Below are 19,974 nucleotides of genomic sequence, written 5' to 3'. Positions count from 1 at the left end.
TGAGCGGGAGAGGAAAAAACGCTAAGACGAGAACGAAAGCGAACAAATAGCTGTCGAGAAAGCCCCTTGGTAAAGATGTCAGCATATTGGTTCTCAGAGGGAACATGTAAGACTTGAATGGCACCAATACAAACTCGTTGACGAACAAAATGTATATCAATCTCCACATGTTTGGTGTGTTGATGTTGAACAGGATCTCCAGACATATATATCGCACACATTGTCACAGTAAACAATAGTAGCATGTCGTAGAGGTAGTCGGAGCTCTAGAAGAAGATTGCGAAGCCATGTTATTTTAGCAACCGCATTTGCTACTCCCCGGTATTCATCTTCAGCACTGGATTGAGAGACTGTGCCTTGACGCTTGGAGGACCAGGAGATGAGATTGTCACCAAGAAAGACACAAAAACCAGATGTCGATCGTCGAGAATCAGGAAAACCCGCCCAGTCAGCATCAGAGTATGCTGTTAAGCCAGAGATAGAGGAGACCGAGAGAAATAGTCCGTGGTTGATGGTGCCGTGAAGATAGCGAAGGATTCTCTTGAGGGCATGCATGTGAGGCTCACCGGGATCATGCATAAATAGACATACCTGCTGAACTGCGTATGAAATATCTGGCCGAGTAATAGTGAGTTACTGAAGAGCACCCACTAGGCTTCTGTATAGAGTGGGATCCGAAAGTGCTGGGCCAGAGGTAGCACTGAGCTTGGAATTTGTGTCGACCGGAGTAGTCACTGGATTACATTTTGTCATGGAGGCACGCGCGATGACATCTTGTGCATATAATGACTGAGACAAAAATAACCCTGAGGATGAACGAGTAACAGTGATGCCCAGAAAATGATGTAGTGGACCAAGGTCAGACATAGCAAACTCTCTCTTCATCAAATCAATGAAGCGGCATAGGAGAGCATCAGTAGAGGCAGTCAAAATAATGTCATCAACATATAAAAGTAAGTATGCCGTTTCTGATCCTGATTAATAAACAAAAAGTGAGGGATCACATACACTACCACGGAAACCACAGCCTGTGATAAACTTGGCAAATATATGAAACCACGCCCGAGGAGCCTGCTTGAGACCATATCACGATCTGCGTAGTCGACATACGTAATCAGGGTGATCAGGATCAACAAATCCTGGAGGCTGACGCATATAAACTGTCTCGGTCAGATCACCATGGAGAAAAGCATTCTTAACATCTAGTTGATGGATTGGCCAAGAACGCGAAGTAGCAATAGTAAGAACAGTACGAATAGTAGCAGGTTTGACAACCGGACTAAACGTTTCAAAACAATCAACCCCAACCTGCTGAGATTGGCCACTAGAAACAAGACGAGCCTTGTGTCGCTGCAAAGATCTATCAACATTATATTTGTGACGAAAAAGACACATGGAACGAATAGCATGAGCATCACGAGGTCGTGGTACAAGTTCCCAGGTATTAGTTTTCAATATAGTATTGTACTCATCTTTCATGGCGGCATTCCAATTTATATCCCTAAGAGCATACAAGTGAGAGCGAGGAATTGGAGAGATATGCCGTAAAGTTTGAACATGGAGATTGAGCCGGTGGATCGGTTGGTAAATACCACGGGAGGATCGAGTAACAAGACGAGAAGAAGCTGTAATGGGGGGGGGGATGTTGTAGTGGGAAGGACAGTAGTAAGTGGCGAGGATGGAGAGTCTGTAGTGGGAAGGACAGTAGTAGGGACGGTAGTGGAGTTACGATCTGTAGAAGTAGGGGAAGAGGAGATGGTGGAGTCTGCAGCTGTGGAATTAGTGCAGAGAGGACCCGGAGAAACTGACTTAGAGAAGATATTGGACTGACGTAGGTACAGGGGTGTATTAGGGGAAGGTGGGTGTGCAGTCATAGGAGCTGGTGGAACTGACGTACGTATAGGTGGAGGAAGTGGAACTGACGTAGGATGGGAGGTTGGAAGTGGAACAGACGCAGCAGATGGGAAGTTGGACCGACGGTGAGGAGGGGTATAGGTTCCTGAAGTAGTGGGTGGGATAGTGGAAGCCTGGGTGTCAGTAGGTTGATCATGCTGTATAGATGGGTAAGAGAGGTTATAGGAAGAATGGAGGAGATTTGGGGGAGACTCGACAGTAGAAGAGGTATTTGTAGTGAGATTTGTGAAGGGAAATACATTTTCATCGAAAGTTACATGACGAGAGATAATAATCTTGTTTGTGGCAAGATCAAGGCAGCGGTATCCACGGTGGTTGGGAGGAAAACCAAGAAAGACACACCTAGTGGAACGAGGGGAGAGTTTGTGAGGAGTTGTGGACGAGAGATTTGGATAGCAAAGGCAACCAAAAGTGCGTAGATGTTCATACGTTGGTTGTCGTTGGTAAAGAATAGACACGGGTGAGTGAAAATTAAGGACTTTGGTGGGTAGAAGATTATGTAGATAGACAACCATATGGAGAGAGTAGACCCAATATTTTGGAAGAACGGAAGCGTGAGACATAAGGGTACGGGTGATATCATTGATACGACGTATCATACGTTCGACCTTGCCATTTTGGTATGAATTTTTGGGGCAAGAGAAACGAAAAACAAGACCATTATTATGAGAAAAAGTATGAAAGGAAGAGTTGTCAAATTCACGACCCATGTCACATTGAAAACATTTTATTTGTCGTTCAAATTGAGTTTGAACGAAAGAACGAAATTCCAAAAATTTTCTATAAACTTGGGACTTAAATTTCAAAGGGTAGACCCATAGATGGTAAAATCATCAAGCAATATAAGATAATATCGAAAACCGGTATCGATATGTAAAGGAATGGTCCATAAGTCGCTATGTATGATATCAAAGGGTGAAAAAGTAATGGAATTAGATTCATAAAATGGAAATCGAAAATGTTTACTAACTTGACATGAATGACAAAGTTGAGAAGAATTAATCTTATTACAATGAATAGAATTATTTTTGCGTAAGACATCTAAAATTGCCTTGCCAGGGTGGCCAAGGCGGCTATGCCAAATATCTGGCGAAAAAGCAGCAAGGAAAATGAGAGAAGCTGGGACGATTTTGTAGGTGGCACGACAGAGTTGGTGATAGGGTAGAGCTCCCCGGAACTATTGCAGCGAAGGATAATCCTCCTCGAACTCAGATCTTTCACATAAAAACCAGATGGATCAAACTCAACAGACACACGATTATCAGTGGTAAACTTACGAAAAAAACTAATTTTTTGATAATAATGGGAACAACAAGAGTATTTTTGAGTTGAAGGGTGCGAGAAGGGAGGTTTATGAGCTTGGTACCACTAGCAGAAACTGGAATGCTATTTCCATTGCCAACTAAGATAGACCGTACAATACTAGAATTCGTAACGTCATGTAAAGTACCTGAATCAGCAGTGAGATGCGAGGTAGCACCGGTATCCATGTAGAAAGCATCATCGGGTTGCTGTAGATGCATAGAACTATATGCCTCAGCAATGTCTGTGAGCTTCAGTTGTTCCGTCGCCATTGATTTTAATGGTTTAGAGAAAATAGGATCGTAGAGGGGCTGATACCATCTTGGATTTGATGATAATTTCCTTGAGGAGAAATGTTCCTCTTGGCTAGAATATATATAAAACAATATAATATCTTTTGTGTTACAACCCAAGTAAATGGAGAAAATCTCCTAAAGGTAAATAAGACAAGAGGATAATATAAAGTCTATTAGATACTATTTTGCATTCAAGTACCAATTCACTTGGTAATCGAGTAAGAATGTCTAATGTGATATCTGCAGGTAGTTTCTTGAAATACTCCATTGATGATGAAACCCTTTTAGAGAAACAGAAATTTATCAGGGTTTACGGAAGTTCAGTGACGGAAATTGGGGTTTTTGTGGTGTTCGTGGAAAGAGTAAAGTAGATAAATGGTAGGGGTTTTGTGATAGAAGAGAAGAAGAAGGTAGTGGTGGGGTTGTTCGTGGTGATGAAGGCGGTGGACGGTGGTGGATGTGCTCACTTCTGATGAGTGAGTGGAGAAGAGAAGACTATGTGTGTCTGGACTTGAAATTAGGGCACAAATTTGTTTTAGATGGTCTACTGGCACGGTAGCATGGTGGTTATTTTGACTCGGTTTCACGAAGGCTGGCAGAGCTGGCTTTTTTTTTTTTTGCCAGTTCCAGGAAATTAATTAATTTGGCTCTTTGACAGCATACCACTATCTTGATGCACCACTGTTAGAATCTTGTTTTTCCGATGTTAGTTGGACAAAACTATGACTTGGTTTCTAATTTACTAAAATCAAGTCTCGAACTAGGATTGGAATTGGTAGTTGAATGTCAGACATCACTGAATATAGTGGCGGAACTAGGATTTGAGACTAGGAGTGGCTTAAGAACTAAAAAATTCTACACACAAGTAAAAAAAAAAGAAAAAATTACCTTTTATTTTTAGGCAATTGAGTCTTGCTTCCACCTGACTTGGTGCAGCGGCTACCTAATGTAGTTCTGGTTGTTTTCTTGCCTCCTAAGAAACAATTCAATCAAGATAACACGAATAACACATGAATTATAATAATTTCCTAATCAACATACACGATATTTCAATGATTAACCCGATTAAAATGCTTAGCCTTGCCATTACTAACGATATATTAGCCTACACTTGTTAGTAAGAAGTAACAACGTATAAATATAGTGAGACTATATATATATATATTATATCAATTTTTCCAAATATACATGTCAAAATGTTTTACCAAAAAATATAACCAACCCGCATTTATATTTTACTAAAGAGTGATTATCTTCAACCCATGACTAGTACTTAAGTTGTATCCTACGATTGTTTAACTCGTCAAACTCATCTATGATTGAATCGGTATAGATAGTTCCTGTAATGTCTTGTTCGATGTAGAGCATCATGCAATCCCTAAGAAAATCTTGTTCCATTTTGTTCCGAGTAGCTGATTTAACCAATTTCATTATTGAGAAAAATCTTTATGCAGATGCCATGGAAACATGGAGAGTAAGCACAATATGAATCAATCTGTCAATCATAGGGTAAGCTTCTGCCTTCTTGGTTACTACTAGTTTCCGACATAACTCGGAAATAGTTGATAAGTTCTGAAATTTCATATGATTAACTACATCATGACCATAATGTTATAACTCATTTCTTAAAATGTGTACCTCTTGCGGACTGAAATCTAGAGGATAAAACTTCTCAGCAAGACTACAAAGACTATAAACATCAAATGACTTAAAAGAATCCCGAGGATCCAAACAAGAGCTAAGAATGAGTAGTTCCATTAATCGTGTCCTCTGGAAACCTATGATCTAGCTGTGGCAACTGAAAATCAATTGTACCAGCAAATATATCAACACGATAATTGTGATCTACTGTGATATTATCACGTTGTTGACAAGAACGACATGTACCCATCATATAGTGAGCCTCCATATTAGGTGTTTCAACACCATGTGCAACACAAAATTCAACAACATTTGTAATAAAATTTTCCCACCCCTCTTCTTTTAATTCTCTAAGTAAAACTTTTGTGTTTGAGACTAGAGCCATTGCATTTACTATGTCTTGTGTTTTCTTTTGAAGACCTTGGCATAATATTTCAGTAATTCACATAATCTTAAACATCAAATGCAAGACAAATACAAACCTAAATGATCTCATTTCTTCAGAAATACTTTGTGCTTCACCAACTTTAGGAGTCACTTTCGGATCACTTGCACCAATATGGTCAATAGTTGTGCAGGTTGCTTCGAACTTATCTATCAAACTGCATACAAAACCATAATGGAAATCCAACGGGTATCAGTAGCATGTGGCAAAGTACCTATTTGGTTTGCCCCTTTCCCTGTCTCAAGTTCACCACTAGCTAACCTTTTGGCAATCTCATCTTCTTGAGCAGACTGAAAATCACCAAACCGATGTGAAGAAGATGTAACAAGATTGACAATTGATGTTAACATAGACTAGAATTTTTAAACTGGACCCAAAGTTTCAGCTGTTTTCACAAGTGCTAGCTGAAGGCAATGTGCAAAACAATGAACATAATATGCATATTTGCATTCCTAACGAAACAAGGCTTGTAAGCCATTCCACTGACCACGCATATTACTAGCGACATCATACCCCTGCCCTCGCATGTTTTCAACTTGAAGATCATAATAATTAAGAATTTTGTTATTCCATTTTTCAGAGTTAAAGCACAAGTATCGTCAACACGTTGAATATCAAAAAACCTTTCTTGAACATAACCATCAATATCTGCATACCTTAAAACAATCACAATTTCCTCTTTCTTGGAAGCGTCCCGCGACTCATCAGCAAGGATACAATATTTGGCATTTCCAATTTCCTCGCGAATCTTGCTTCTAAATCTGTTAGATATAATATTCAAGATCTGTTTCTGAATCTTGGGTGAAGTATAAGTGGCATTTCCAGGGGCATTCTCCAAGACGACTGCATTCAAATCTTCATTAAGTGATGTTGAATACTTAATCAATTTAATAAAATTTCCACGACTCATTGAACCTTTTGACTCATCGTGACCTCTGAAAGCACATTGTTGACATGCGAGCCATCTTAAACAGTCAATTGTTGTCTTGAGAGAAGCCTATTCTCTTTACAACATTCTATTGATTGTTTCTCTACTAAAATACTTATTCGCTGAGCTGAATTCTTCAAAGCTTCGGAATTTCCTTGGGCAGTAAAGTGTCCAAAATCAACATTTCCAGAGTGTTTTAGAAATGCACATGCTTATCCATTATTAACAGAACACCATCTTTTGAAACCTTCACTAGTGAATGCTGAGTGTTTTGGTGGATCTGATTCAAAAAGAAAACAATGAAAACAATATGCAACATCTTTAGAAGGTGAATACTCCAACCAAGGATGTTGCGCGAAGCAACTAAAATTAAACCCACAATGTTTTTTTCCTGAATTTGGAGCGGGGATATCTTAATCTCGGTTGATAAGGTCCCAACAACAAATATGCTCGCAGAACCTCATCACGCTTCTTAACATGATGTTGCATTACTGGAATTCGTAACCCCGGATCACGTTCTAATGGAGTAACTTCCATCCCTTCAGGTCTGTCTTCTTCTATTCTAGTTCTTCGGGTGTGTAATTCTTCGGGTTCAACTGCATCAACAACTACTTCATTGAGTTCAATATTTGGAGCAAGAACAACACTTTCTGATCCATCTACCCTGGGCATGGGGTTGTAATATGCTTCTAAATCTTCCTCGTTTGCTTGGTTTACGATGAGCCGACATCATATATTATCAACCTGTAACAGAAGTTTCCTGTAACACAATAACAGAAGTTGATTCAATTACTATGCATCATTGAAATATAACTCCTGTAGGAAGACATTTGACAAAACAAATCCAAGATAGTACTGAATTCACTTGGTAATTTTTTTAATTTGTTAATGGTATACATTAATTGAGCCCCGATTCTCATAAACACCCATATAATCAAGTAATATAAAGTACCATCAAAAACCATAAAACAAGCATTCCTTACAAATCCAAATAAAACCCCCAAATCAGAAAATCCAAAGCATCAACAAAATTAGGTTAAACAACAATTCAATCAAGTAATTAAAAATTTAACATCAAAGATTAAACTGAAAACATTGATCTTTTTAATTACACAAAATTACAATTTACCAACTAAGAAACCCTAGTGATAGCAAATTAACAAAAACCCATACTCCATTCATGAAATTAAGCAAATAAGTGCATAGAATTTCACCTAATAACTCAATAATATAACATCAAATTTCATCTTCTTACCTAGCCTAAGGTTTTCCTTTATGGCTTTTCCAATTTCCCTTTTTCAGTCTTTCTCCCGCTGCTCACACAGAGAATAATGATTTTTTTTTCTTTTCCCGTAATTTTTTTTTTTGATAAAGAAGAGGACTGGCTAGGACTGGACTTGCTTGGACTTGCTTCAAATTGGGATTGACTTATACTACTAAGTACGCAAAGTTTTTTTTTGGCTAGGGCTGGATAGAGCCAGTCCTAGTCCGGGCATGGTTCCGCCCCTGACTGAATAACCCTCGAAGATTAAAGACTGAAGATCAAATGAAGACATTTGAAGAACTTTATTGACAAATAGGTAGACAAAACCATTCTATTTACTCAAGACATTACCATTTTATCTTTATGAGACTATGTCATGATTTTGGTAGATTTCATATTGCAAAGAAGAAGTTTCAAGTAAAACTTTTCTTGTTAAATATCTCGAAATATGATTCAAGCAATTGATGTTTTGAAACCTAAGAAAACTTCTAAAGAAACATCAGAAATGATTAACTACTCTCAAAGAAAAAACAGATCAAGTAATCAAATATCTTGTAGGATTATCTTTGTTAATGACGAATACTCCAAAACCTATGACAAAATTATTTCTAGAGGTTTCATCTTAGAAAAGAAGTTGGTCAAGGATTATGTGCATGTTGGTGAATTATCTTGTTTTGAAAAGTATAATTTTGGTGACATCTTTGATGGTAATTGTAAAGGATTTCACATTTTCACAAGTATTTTACGCTAACATTCATGATGTTGGTCTTGAGAAATTATTCTTCACAAATATGATTGGAATGGTTATTGAAGCATTAAAAGTTTACCTATGAGAACCTTCTCCTTTCCTAGACCAAGGGAAGATAAGACTTTATGTGAAACTTGAAAATGCGGGGTACAACAACCACACCCAACAATTCGTTTGGAAATTTGAGAGGACTTACTCCAATATACTTTAAATAGAATCAACTAGACAGTCATACTCAATCTTTAGAAAAGTATATCAAAGAGTTTATATCTCTATCTCTCAATTCAATCTGCAATCAGCAAATAGAAATTTGCGAGCCCGTTTGAATATAAGAGAAGTAACTTGAACGACAACAAAGACCAATGTTCAAGGATCCATCAATTTCAATCAACAACCAAAATTTGGATCTCCCAATTGATCGATTCAACGCACAACCTGTGATATTTCAATTATATAACAAAATATAATGCGGAAAAGAAATAACACAAACACCAGAATTTTTTTAACGAGGAAAACCACAAATGCGGAAAAACCCTGGGACCTAGTCCAGCTTGAACACCACACTGTATTAAGCCGCTACAGACACTAGCCTAGTACCAATGAACTTCAGACTGGACTGTACTTGAACCCTAATCAATCTCACACTGATTCAAGGTACAGTTGCGTTCCTTACGTCTCTGATCCCAGCAGGATACTGCACACTTGATTCCCTTAGCTGATCTCACCCACAACCAAGAGTTGCTACGACCCAAAGTCGAAGACTTGATAAATAAATCTGTCTCACACAGAAAATTCTACTGGAATAGATAAATCTGTCTCCCACAGGAATACCTATGAGTTTTGTTCCGTCTTTTGATAAATCAAGGTGAAGAGGAACCAATTGATAAACCGGTCTTATATTTCCGAAGAACAACCTAGTATTATCAATCACCTCACAATAATCTAAATCGTATGGAAGTGAAACTAGATATTTTGGAATCACAAACGATGAGACGAAGGTGTTTGTGATTATTTTTTATGTTGCCTATCAGAGATTAAATCTCGAGCAAATCTTAGAGAAGATAGTACTCAAACGATAGAATCGGGCAAGATCAGAACACACAACTATATAGAAAATAGTTGGGTCTGGCTTCACAATCCAAATGAAGTCTTCAAGTCGTTAACCTACATGGTATCTTGAGAAACCTAAGGTTAAAGGAGAATCGACTCTAGCTATGAAACTAGTAACACAGAAGTGTGGGGATTAGGTTTCCCAGTTGCTAGAATTCTTCTTTATATAGTTTTCAAATCAGGGTTTGCAATCTAAGTTACCTTGGTAGCAAAGCATTCAATATTCACCTTTAGATGAAAAACCTGATTCAACCAAGATAATATCTTTCAACCGTTATATCGAACTTAGCTTGTTACACAAAAATGAAATGTACCCTCATTTAGGTTTATGTAACCGTACCTAAACGTGTACACCATGTTGGCTCAACAATAGTTAACCGAAGTTAGCTATATGAAACTAGTTAAAGAGTTGTTCAATTGAAACTAGTTCAAATGAAACTAGTTAAAGAGTTGTTCAATTGCTATATTCTCATGGAAGTATACAAGAACACAATTGAAGCAAAATCGGTTTGATTCACTCGAATCAATTCATGAACATTATAGCCACGGTTTGCAAAGATTACATTCCTTATTATATAAAATTTTAAGTTCATGTACACAACTAATTTAGAACTTTAACCTTCAAGTATGCAAACATGTACGCATACTTGAAATACCCGGACCAAGATTGGGTTTTTCCAGTATGAAACGGGTACGCATACTTCCAATCCCCACAAAAATATTAGGACATGATCCTTACGCCAGTACGCGAACGGGTACGCATACTTAGGTTCCCGGATTTCTCAAGCCAACAGGTATGCGTACGGGTACGCATACTATGGTTCCCAGACATGGATTACATATGTGCAAGAGTACACAACATGTCATATCCGATAATGGTTAAGTGTTCAAAACTCTTATTTCAATCATTGAAACTTTCTTGGAGGATGAAAATAGTCGTTCTTCACACACTTTTAGCATCAAAGCAATTTTCAAGTTATAGAAATAATCATAATGAAATATTCCAAATCTACACTAAATGATTGTATCATACAAACCATGTAAGATGTTACTCGGCAATTTTCACATGATCATCTTTTAACTTGCGTCAAAAATATAAGATGAACTTGGTCGAAGCGAAAGCTTTCCAACACATATTCCGAGAAATATGTAAGCGAGCTAAACTCAGCTCGAAATCTCAAATGTGTATAATAGAAAACTATATCGTAACTCGAGTTTTGTCTCAATATTGGAGATAGATTAGAAATAGACTTTCCAAGTGTTAGATGAGTTTTAGTCTCCACATACCTTTTGTTGATGAAGTTCCACAAGCTTTCCTTAGTAGTTCTTCGTCCTCAAATGATGAACACTATGAAGTCTAAGGCTCAACTACACAATCTATGTCCTAGTCCGAGACATCTATAAGTAGACTAGAAATAAAAACTTATAGTTTTGATCACTAACATTGACAAACATGATTGAGATATCAACGCATGCGAGTTCGACCGAGCAGTGCTCTAACAATCTCCCCCTTTGTCACTTTTAATGACAAAACTATCAATGCATATGGATTACGAAATAAATAAAACTCTGTAGCTTCTCATCCAAATGCCTGATCTCCTTGGCATCTTCAACACGACTCGAAATCTTCGTCACTTCCAAGTATTCCATGATTCTAAACATGTTCAACTCAGCATCATAGTTGTTGAAGATCCGTAGCGATAACAATGAGAAAACAGTTGCTCTGAATCATTGTTATACAGTGTCATAGTATCATTACACAACATCAAAGTTCAATTGTATCACAACTTTGACAACAACTCTATGGTGATATGTATCACTCCCCCTTAGTCAATACTTCATCTCGACATGAAAACCACTCCCCCTTACATAATGATCCGTAAACCATATGTATTTGTAGTATGAAACTACACATTAATTCTCCCAATTTTTGTCAATATAAATTGGCAAAGGTACGAAAACTAGTGGGATCCTCATGAAATTTTCATAGAGATACTTCATGACCAAAAGATAATAACATACCAACTTATTTAGATGCAATCATATAGCTGAAGCTAAATGCATTCATCAAGGAGTTTATAAAGATACAAGATAACTCCTACAATATTCCACAGCCGCACTCCCGACAAATATTTGCCAATTAAGCACAAGTTCAAAAATAACTCTCCCCCATAAAATGTCATTCCCGAAAGAACAACAAGAGCGAAATTACTTTTACGAGAAAAGAAGGATTTCTTTGGACATAATCAAATCACACGGGAACACGAATTTGTATCCAAAAATCACAATTGAATTACCCACAAAGATGCGGAATAAACAAAGATTCATTCTATTTTTCATCACTATTTGCACAATGACATATAATAGACTTAGTCTTTGTAAACAAAAGTTCATCCTATCTTCCATCAATATTTGAATAAAGACATAATAGGTTTAACTTTTGTTTATCAAAAGTTCATCCTATCTTTTATCAATATTTTCATACCGACATATAATAGAGATTACTTTTGAACAAATATGGGATAGTCAAGGTTCACGGATGTAAACAACATATCCCATAACAATTTGCAACATATGAAACCATAAAGATTAATAATGCAAAAATCATCTTCCAAATAACTTAGAATTTAAATAAATAAATCTAAAAACATTGAAGATGAAAACATTTGCAATAGCTACGTGTACTCACAATAATGGCTATTCCAAACCATAGTTATCCTTCTTAAAAACACAAGAATAAAATTCTCATAAGAAGTTTCCTAGACATTGAGACCTCTGAAAAATTATTTATCGTCCCCGAACTCCTTGTCGTCAACCGCCATGGCAACATAAGGTTCATGAATAAAGGAGTCAATTCCAACAAACCTTCTAGGTTGATGATATCGAACCAGGGCCTTCTGAATTTCCAGAGTTCTCATAACAATAGCCTTTATTTGCTGAATCTCCTTCCTTGTTTCCTTCAACTCTTCAAGAACACCAGAAAACTCCTGAGAGTTCGAAGGAACAACTCTTAGCTTCCTCACATTACTTCTGTTTCTTTTCAAAGTTGGAGGTAACCGAGATATTTCTTTTTCCTTCATGATTGATGGCTTAACAATCATACTAACATGTTTTCCATCAGAAGACATGATGCTTGGAGTATCCATATGCGTAAGGGTTTGTGAGAGGAAATCACAGTATAAAGTCAACAAGCAGTCTTAAGATAAAAAGAGTTTCAGAGAAGGAAAAAGGAATGTAGGGTTACGAAACCTTTAAACACACAGGTTCGTGCACGCACAACTCATAGCCCTAAAAAGGGTAGAATTGTCGAGAAAAACCCTCTTTTATTGATTGAACAGGGAATTCCCTTCCAATATCAATTAGATATGGAAGAATTCCAAACTTGCATAACTCAGCAAAGCTAAGAAGAGAAAAAACAAGACGAATTAAAGATATTTCTCTTTTCCTAAAGCCTGAGGTGTGCCCAATCTTGTCTCTTTTGATCAGGCACATAAGACAAGATGCACCAAACAACACAATCAAGTTGTGCTGCGGTGAACAACAATCTGTCCACTATAACCTTTTTGAAAGGAATTCATCGAACCATATCTCTCACAATGTTTAGACCATACTTTCTTCTCTAGTGGTCTTGTCTTATCCTTGAAAATTAACTTCTTCGAAGAAGATAAAATCTTACATACCTCGGAGGTTTTTTGAACAAGTTTGAGCTTGTTTGCTAATCAATTAGCTTTTCGTTGAAGTTTGTTGACATACTTCATTTTGTGTTTGTACTTGAAACACTTTGAAAGTTCATGACCTTTGAGTGAACAATAAGAGCATGTCAACCTGGAAGATAATTCAGACACCCGAGATGTGCAAGTTGTTAGACACATAGTGGAACCTGAAAAATTAGACACAGAGTTTCCAACAGAAAGATCAACTTTATCTTCCAGATAGGTTGAGTTTTCTTCTAAAAGAATATCAAAATTGATGTATGTATTGCTACAATTATCAAAATCAATATTTTCACACAGAAGTGCAACACTTGATTTTTCGTCTTCATTAGAATCATAGTGATCAGACATTTCATAAAGAGTTGCAGCAAGACCTTTGTTCCCAGTGTATTTTCTGCGGTTCAGACACTCATTTGCAAAATGACCAAAACCTTTACACTTAAAGCACTGTGGCATATCCTCGTCATCAGTCTCATAAACATCCCTGTTTTTAGGAGGAACACGATTGTGAGGTTTAACTGATGACCTAGGTTTTTCTCTGGTAAACCGTTTACTTCTCTTCAATAGAAGATCTTTAAACTGTCTTGTAATCAAAGAGACCGACTTGTCAAGATCTTTATCTGATGAATCAGCCTCAGAAAGATCATCTTTAGAGATACAAATACTTTTACTTTTGTCAAGTAATTTAGTGTTCTTTTTTGCTTTGAAAGCGACATCCTTTCCTGATTTGGATGTATGCTCATGATCAAAGATCTTTAACTTCCCAACCAACGTATTTCTGGAGAGAGCATCAAGGTTATTTCCCTCAACGATGGCATGCTTCTTAGAATCGTATCTGGATGGCAGCGCTTTGAGAATTTTCATCACAATGTCCTTTTCAGGAATAGTCTTACCCAATGCAAAAGATGCATTAATGTATGGGCTGTCGTAGGCACAACAAATTATTAAATATATTTCCCACTAATTAACTGGTAATATAGCATTAGTAAGAGATCGTTCCTACAGAGAGCTGTGTAATTGATAGGTTATTTGATCAGCAAGATAAAGTAAATAACAAAGGGGGGATTTGGTTTTAAGATTAATAAAAAGATAATAATAAAAGAAAGATGATCAAGGAATCCTTCGTCGTTACCAAGCGATAACTGGATTAATATACTTATCTATTGTTCATAAGAACCATTCATCACCAACCGTGGAATAACAGCTAGCTCAGTGTTATCCCCAAAACTCTTTTTAACACGCATACATAAGCTCTCCAATATCAGATTCTATTCAACTGAACCACCAAGTAGTGGCTCACTCAAGGGGTAATCCAATCGAACGCTTTAAGCTTTGTGAATTAGGTTGATCCCAGTATTTCTACTCTTAGCTCAAGGTTTACTTGCTGGTGTTATCTTCACACACGATTGCTACACAGAATCCCTCTGTAAGGTCTCGTGATTTCTACTTGTGTAGAGAGTTAATCGACGATTACTTATCTCATAACTTCCACTAGCAATAGAACAATCAATATAATGATCTAGTAGGCCTCCCAAATCAATATAAGAATCACTCATAAACCCTAGATATGGTAAAGACAAACGACGATGATAAGAACTATCAATATATTTGTATTATTAATAAAGCTTCATGCTTAGAACATTGAATTCATCCTTAATCAACAAAGTATTTAGCTACTCATATTACAAAGAAGATGAAGAATGGTGGTTTCCCCCTAAAGGGGTAAACCCTAGGTTTTTGATGTAAAACTTGTGATTTTACATAACCTAATACCTTTTTATAGGTTTACATTGCTTGGTGTCCAAGTATTTAGTTAGGTTTAGGAACCCGACCCGAAAATATGACACAACGACTCCAAACGTGCCCTTAGGCCTTCCAAAGTGTGAATACACGTTTCCCATTTGATAAGTTCGCGTACCCAGTTCGCAAACTTCAAATTCCTGCAGATAATTTCGTAAATAAGTCTGCGAACTCGGTTCGCAAACCCAGTTCGCGGACTTCACTGTCTTCGGTATTCAATGAAAACTGTTTTGGCCACAACTTCTTCATCCGAACTCGGAATGTCCTCATTATTTTTGCATTATTTTTATATTTCAATTATCTTCAAGATGGTGATGATAAATACTTAATTTGAATGAGTTAATATCGGTCTTTGGCCTGTGTCTTGATTATGAGCGTATTGCTCCTTTTCGTCGCACTTCTTCCACTTCTCTTGGACTTGGGCGCTTGGATACTTGGGATACTTATATTATTAGATCTTTTCAGAACTTTGTAGCTCCTTTTTGGATGATTCACCTAATAGAGACAAATAAAAGAAAGCAATGGTAATAATACGAATACATGCAAGAATAATAACTAAAACAAGTATGGAATGGACACTAAAATCATATGAATTATGCACTTATTAAATTTCCCCACACTTAGATTTTTCTAGTACTCGAGAAAATTAAATAAAACTAATCATAAATACAACAACTCCATGTCGTGAGGATACGTTTACTCTTAGCATGAATAAGAGGCCTTTAAACCCCTAGGTGTCCCTAGTGGACGAGTTATAGTCTCGTGAGGGTTTACAAGAGGTATACCCACAAAACATACTCCAATATCTCGCCTTGGAAGAACCACTAAGGATAGACACAAAGTAGAAAGCCAAATAATTAGCTTGCATATGTTCTTTAGCTGCAAACATCCCACATACATTCCAATCATCACACATTAGCAATTACTTATGTGTGACATTCAACCTGTTTGCAAAATTCCACTAAGATATTCATTGTACTTGTTGCAACGTTTTTCACAACACTCGCATACTGAAATCACATGGATAGATAAGAAAATGGAAATAGAAAAGTGAAGTGTGCAAATGTTGACTTAAGTGAAAGATGTTACCCACAATACTTGTATGAATGTCGTCAAAGGATATATATTTATAGAGCACTAGTTGAGAGAATCACCCATTTAACTCGACCACATGATTAGATACTCTAAGCGCATGTTCCTTTTCAGCAAGTACAAGATACTTGCCTTGGATCCTGCACTCCACGCTTGCTTAGGCGACGGAGACAGGGACAACGTTTGACACATACTGCTATCAAAGTGTCAAGAACCTCATCAATAGTCTTTTTGACTTTCTATATAATGATGATATGGTTTTTGTTTTCATAGACTATGATTAGTCCGAAATTCCGGACCTATCATTTATTAGTAATGTCGATAAAAGAAGAGGGAGCCTTATTTATATATAATTTTCTTTTTTTTTTTCTTTTTCGGCTCACTCTTTACTCTTTACGATTGTAAGACAATTGTCTTATGGGGCTTTTATATAAACTCAACCAATGATGACCTTGCTACAACATCCACGACAATATCTGGATCCCACCAAATCACTTTAGAGAAATATCAAACTGCAAAAATAAAAAGAAAGTGATTCAGTAATGACTAATAGTGAGGATGACTCTTTCAAACGACTACCATAACTTAGTTTCGCATTCAATTATGAATGTATATATTTAAGGATTGAAATACATGGAACTTAATCTATAGCTTGAAGAACTGTTTCAACCTTAAAAGGTGTAGTGTGTCATCCAAAATAGCTCATAAGTAACTCCAAAATATGAAGTCTCAAGAATGCAAGAAATCAAAGAGTATGATTATTTGTTTTTTATGCAAACCAAACATGCTTAACTATTCCCCCACACTTAAACTCAACATTGTCCTCAATGTTTAAAACCGAAAATTCTGATTTCTGACATAACATCCCCGAAGAACTCGAAAACTGTACAAATGGGTAGGGACTAGGAAAAACATCCTAAACGAAAGTTTTTCACCTACGTCTTTTCTATAAATTATCAAAATTTCACAGTATTTCGATAAACGGTCTGACTTTTATGGCCTCCGGACTGACTGACATGCAATCTGAAAAAGTTCTGGAAAAATTCCGAAACTCAAATGTCCAGGCATATCGCTCCAACTTAACAGACTCCGAATTCAAATTTTATTTTTGGAAAAGAATTGTATGTCTGTACTCTTTAAAATTTGGGGTCAAACACTCAAGTCGGACTCCGTATGAAGTCTCGAGAGCTATTTTGGTAACAACTGCGCAGTCAGAATTTTCTGACGAGAATTCATCAAAACTTTCATTATAGATATTGGACTTTGTAATATAAGATGGGAATGCAAGATATGATATGAAAAACTAAGAAAATTAAAAACAAAAGGGATAAAGATACAAAACCAATGGGTTGCCTCCGACGCAGCGCTTGGTTTAACGTCGTCAGCCCGACGTTATTGTTATCGTCCGTACACCAACAATCTGAAAATTTGGCAATCCTTCCAAATAACAATCTGCAATTCCATTAATAACTTCAAAATAACATTAACACAAAATATAAATATTGAATCTACCACTTTATTGAAGTTTCCCCCACACTTAGTCCTTTCTACACTCGAAAGTGGATAGAGAACATAAAATTCGGGAACTTCAAAAGGTTCCTCAGCTTGGTGAACCTGCACAATACTCGAATCAAACACATCAAGTGGTGGATACTTATAAGCAAAAAAATCCGTTAAAACTTTAGAAGCACACAACTCCAATCCTAAGTGAGGTATTTTCTTAAAAGTTGGGTTAACAACTCTTTGAGAAGCTACTTCGATTAGAGGAAAAGGATCAATAGATATAGAATTATGCAAAGGATTAGACAAACCTTGTTTCGGATCCTCATTAGTTATCTCCAGTGAATTATTTACCTCAAGTATATCGTGGTCCTCTATTGAACTATTATTAACTAGATCAATTGGGTCTTCCACGACTTTAATCAATTTGGTTTCATTCTCAATCTTCATCTCTTGAACAACCTCGTCATCGGAATCCGAATCCTCTCCTAAAACGTCCAGTTCATTGATGCAACTCCTAATTTCTTCATTTGAGTACGTTACACCATTTATAACAATAGATATGTGATACCCAAACTCCTCCTTTTGAATAGGTGAATGATCGTTATTATGATCCGGAGTTGGGATAATCGTATCATTGTTGAAAGGACTTTCAAAAAATTGTTCATATTCATCGGAATCTTCGTCATCCATAGGAATTTCAGAATCGTTTTGATTTTGAGGCCAAACTTCTTCCTCATTCCCACCTTCACTAAGTTGAGAAATTTGTATTTTTAAGTTCTCCGCACGCCTTTGAATTTTCTGAAACGGTCGCATCTCCTACTGAAAAAATGGAAGCATCATAGCCATTAACTACATAAACCCATGATTGAAAATCATGCGCTTGAAGAAAGGCACGCATAGAACTTTTCCACCATAAGTAATTTGAGCTATCGAAGATTGGTGGTACGTTTATAGAGATAACACTTATGTCCATATCAGATCACTACAAACACAGGCTTATAAGGTCTTTAAGTTTCCTACTATGATACTAATTAAAAATGCAGGGGTACAACAACCACACCCAAAAATTCGTTTGAAAATCTGAGAGGACTTACTCCAATATAGTTTAAACAGAATCAACAAGACAGTCAGACTAAATCTTTAGAAAAGTATATTAAAGTGTTTATATATCTATCTCTCAATTCAATCTGCAATCAACAAATAGAATTTGCAAGCCCGTTTGAATATAAGAGAAGTAACTTGAACGGTACCAAAGACCAATGTTCAAGGATCAATCAATTTCAATCAACAACCAAATGTTGGATTTCCCAATTGATCGATTCAACGCACAACCTGTGATATTTCAATTACATAAAAAAATATAATACGAAAAAGAAATAACACAGACACCAGAATTTTGTTAACGAGGAAAACCGCAAATGCAGAAAAACCCCGGGACCTAGTCTAGTTTGAACACCACACTGTATTAAGCCGCTACAGACACTAGCTTACTACCAATGAACTTCAGACTGGACTGTAGTTGAACCCTAATCAATCTCACTCTGTATCAAAGGTACAGTTGCATTCCTTACGTCTCTGATCCCAGTAGGATACTACGCACTTGATTCCCTTACTGATCTCACCCATAACCAAGAGTTTCTACGACCCAAAGTCGAAGACTTGATAAACAAATCTGTCTCACACAGAAAAGTCTATTGGAATAGATAAATCTGTCTCCCACAGAAATACCTATGAGTTTTGTTCCGTCTTTTGATAAATCAAGGTGAACAAGAACCAATTGATAAACCGGTCTTATATTCCCGAAGAACAGCCTAGTATTATTAATCACCTCACAATAATCTAAATCGTATGGAAGTGAAACTAGATATTGTGGAATCACAAACGATGAGATGAAGGTGTTTGTGATTACTTTTTTATCTTGCCTATTGGAGATATAAATCTCAAGTCAATTTTAAAATTGCACTCAATCACGATAGAAACAACAAGATCAAATCATGCAACTACAAAGATAATAGTTGGGTCTGGCTTCACAATCCCAATTAAGTGTTCAAGTCGTTAACCTACAGGGTATCTAGAAGAAACCTAAGGTTAAAGGATAATCGCCTCTAGTTATGCAACTAGTTACACACATGAGGTGTGGGGATTAGGTTTCCCAATTGCTAGAGTTCTCCTTTATATAGTTTTCAAATCATGGTTTGCAGTACAAGTTACCTTGGTA

The 19,974-nt window shown here is 36.7% G+C and overlaps 1 protein-coding gene across 1 annotated transcript; it reads right to left on the bottom strand.

The window, feature by feature from the left end:
• Positions 1 to 5,250: 5,250 nt before the first annotated feature.
• On the bottom strand, positions 5,251 to 7,198 carry LOC113291869. The gene is made up of 6 exons (XM_026541352.1): positions 6,986 to 7,198; positions 6,754 to 6,806; positions 6,086 to 6,533; positions 5,860 to 5,951; positions 5,664 to 5,755; positions 5,251 to 5,573 (listed from the first exon to the last, which is right to left on the bottom strand). Exons 1-6 carry the CDS (start codon positions 7,196 to 7,198, stop codon positions 5,251 to 5,253), a joined length of 1,221 nt encoding a protein of 406 aa, XP_026397137.1.
• Positions 7,199 to 19,974: the final 12,776 nt, after the last annotated feature.

The sequence above is a fragment of the Papaver somniferum genome, chromosome 6 (genome assembly GCF_003573695.1).
Source record: "Papaver somniferum cultivar HN1 chromosome 6, ASM357369v1, whole genome shotgun sequence".
NCBI lineage: Eukaryota > Viridiplantae > Streptophyta > Magnoliopsida > Ranunculales > Papaveraceae > Papaver > Papaver somniferum.
The sequence above is the reverse complement of the archived record's forward strand: the minus strand, read 5'-3'. Positions and strand labels throughout refer to the sequence as shown.

Coding starts and splice junctions, on each gene's coding strand:
- LOC113291869 (XM_026541352.1), bottom strand. CDS start 7,198: ATGCCCAGGGTAGATGGATCAGAAAGTGTTGTTCTTGCTCCAAATATT. Junction 6,807..6,985: donor ATGTTAAGAAGCGTGATGAG/GTTCTGCGAGCA, acceptor TTTTTGAATCAG/ATCCACCAAAACACTCAGCA. Junction 5,574..5,663: donor TAAAGTTGGTGAAGCACAAA/GTATTTCTGAAG, acceptor TATTATGCCAAG/GTCTTCAAAAGAAAACACAA.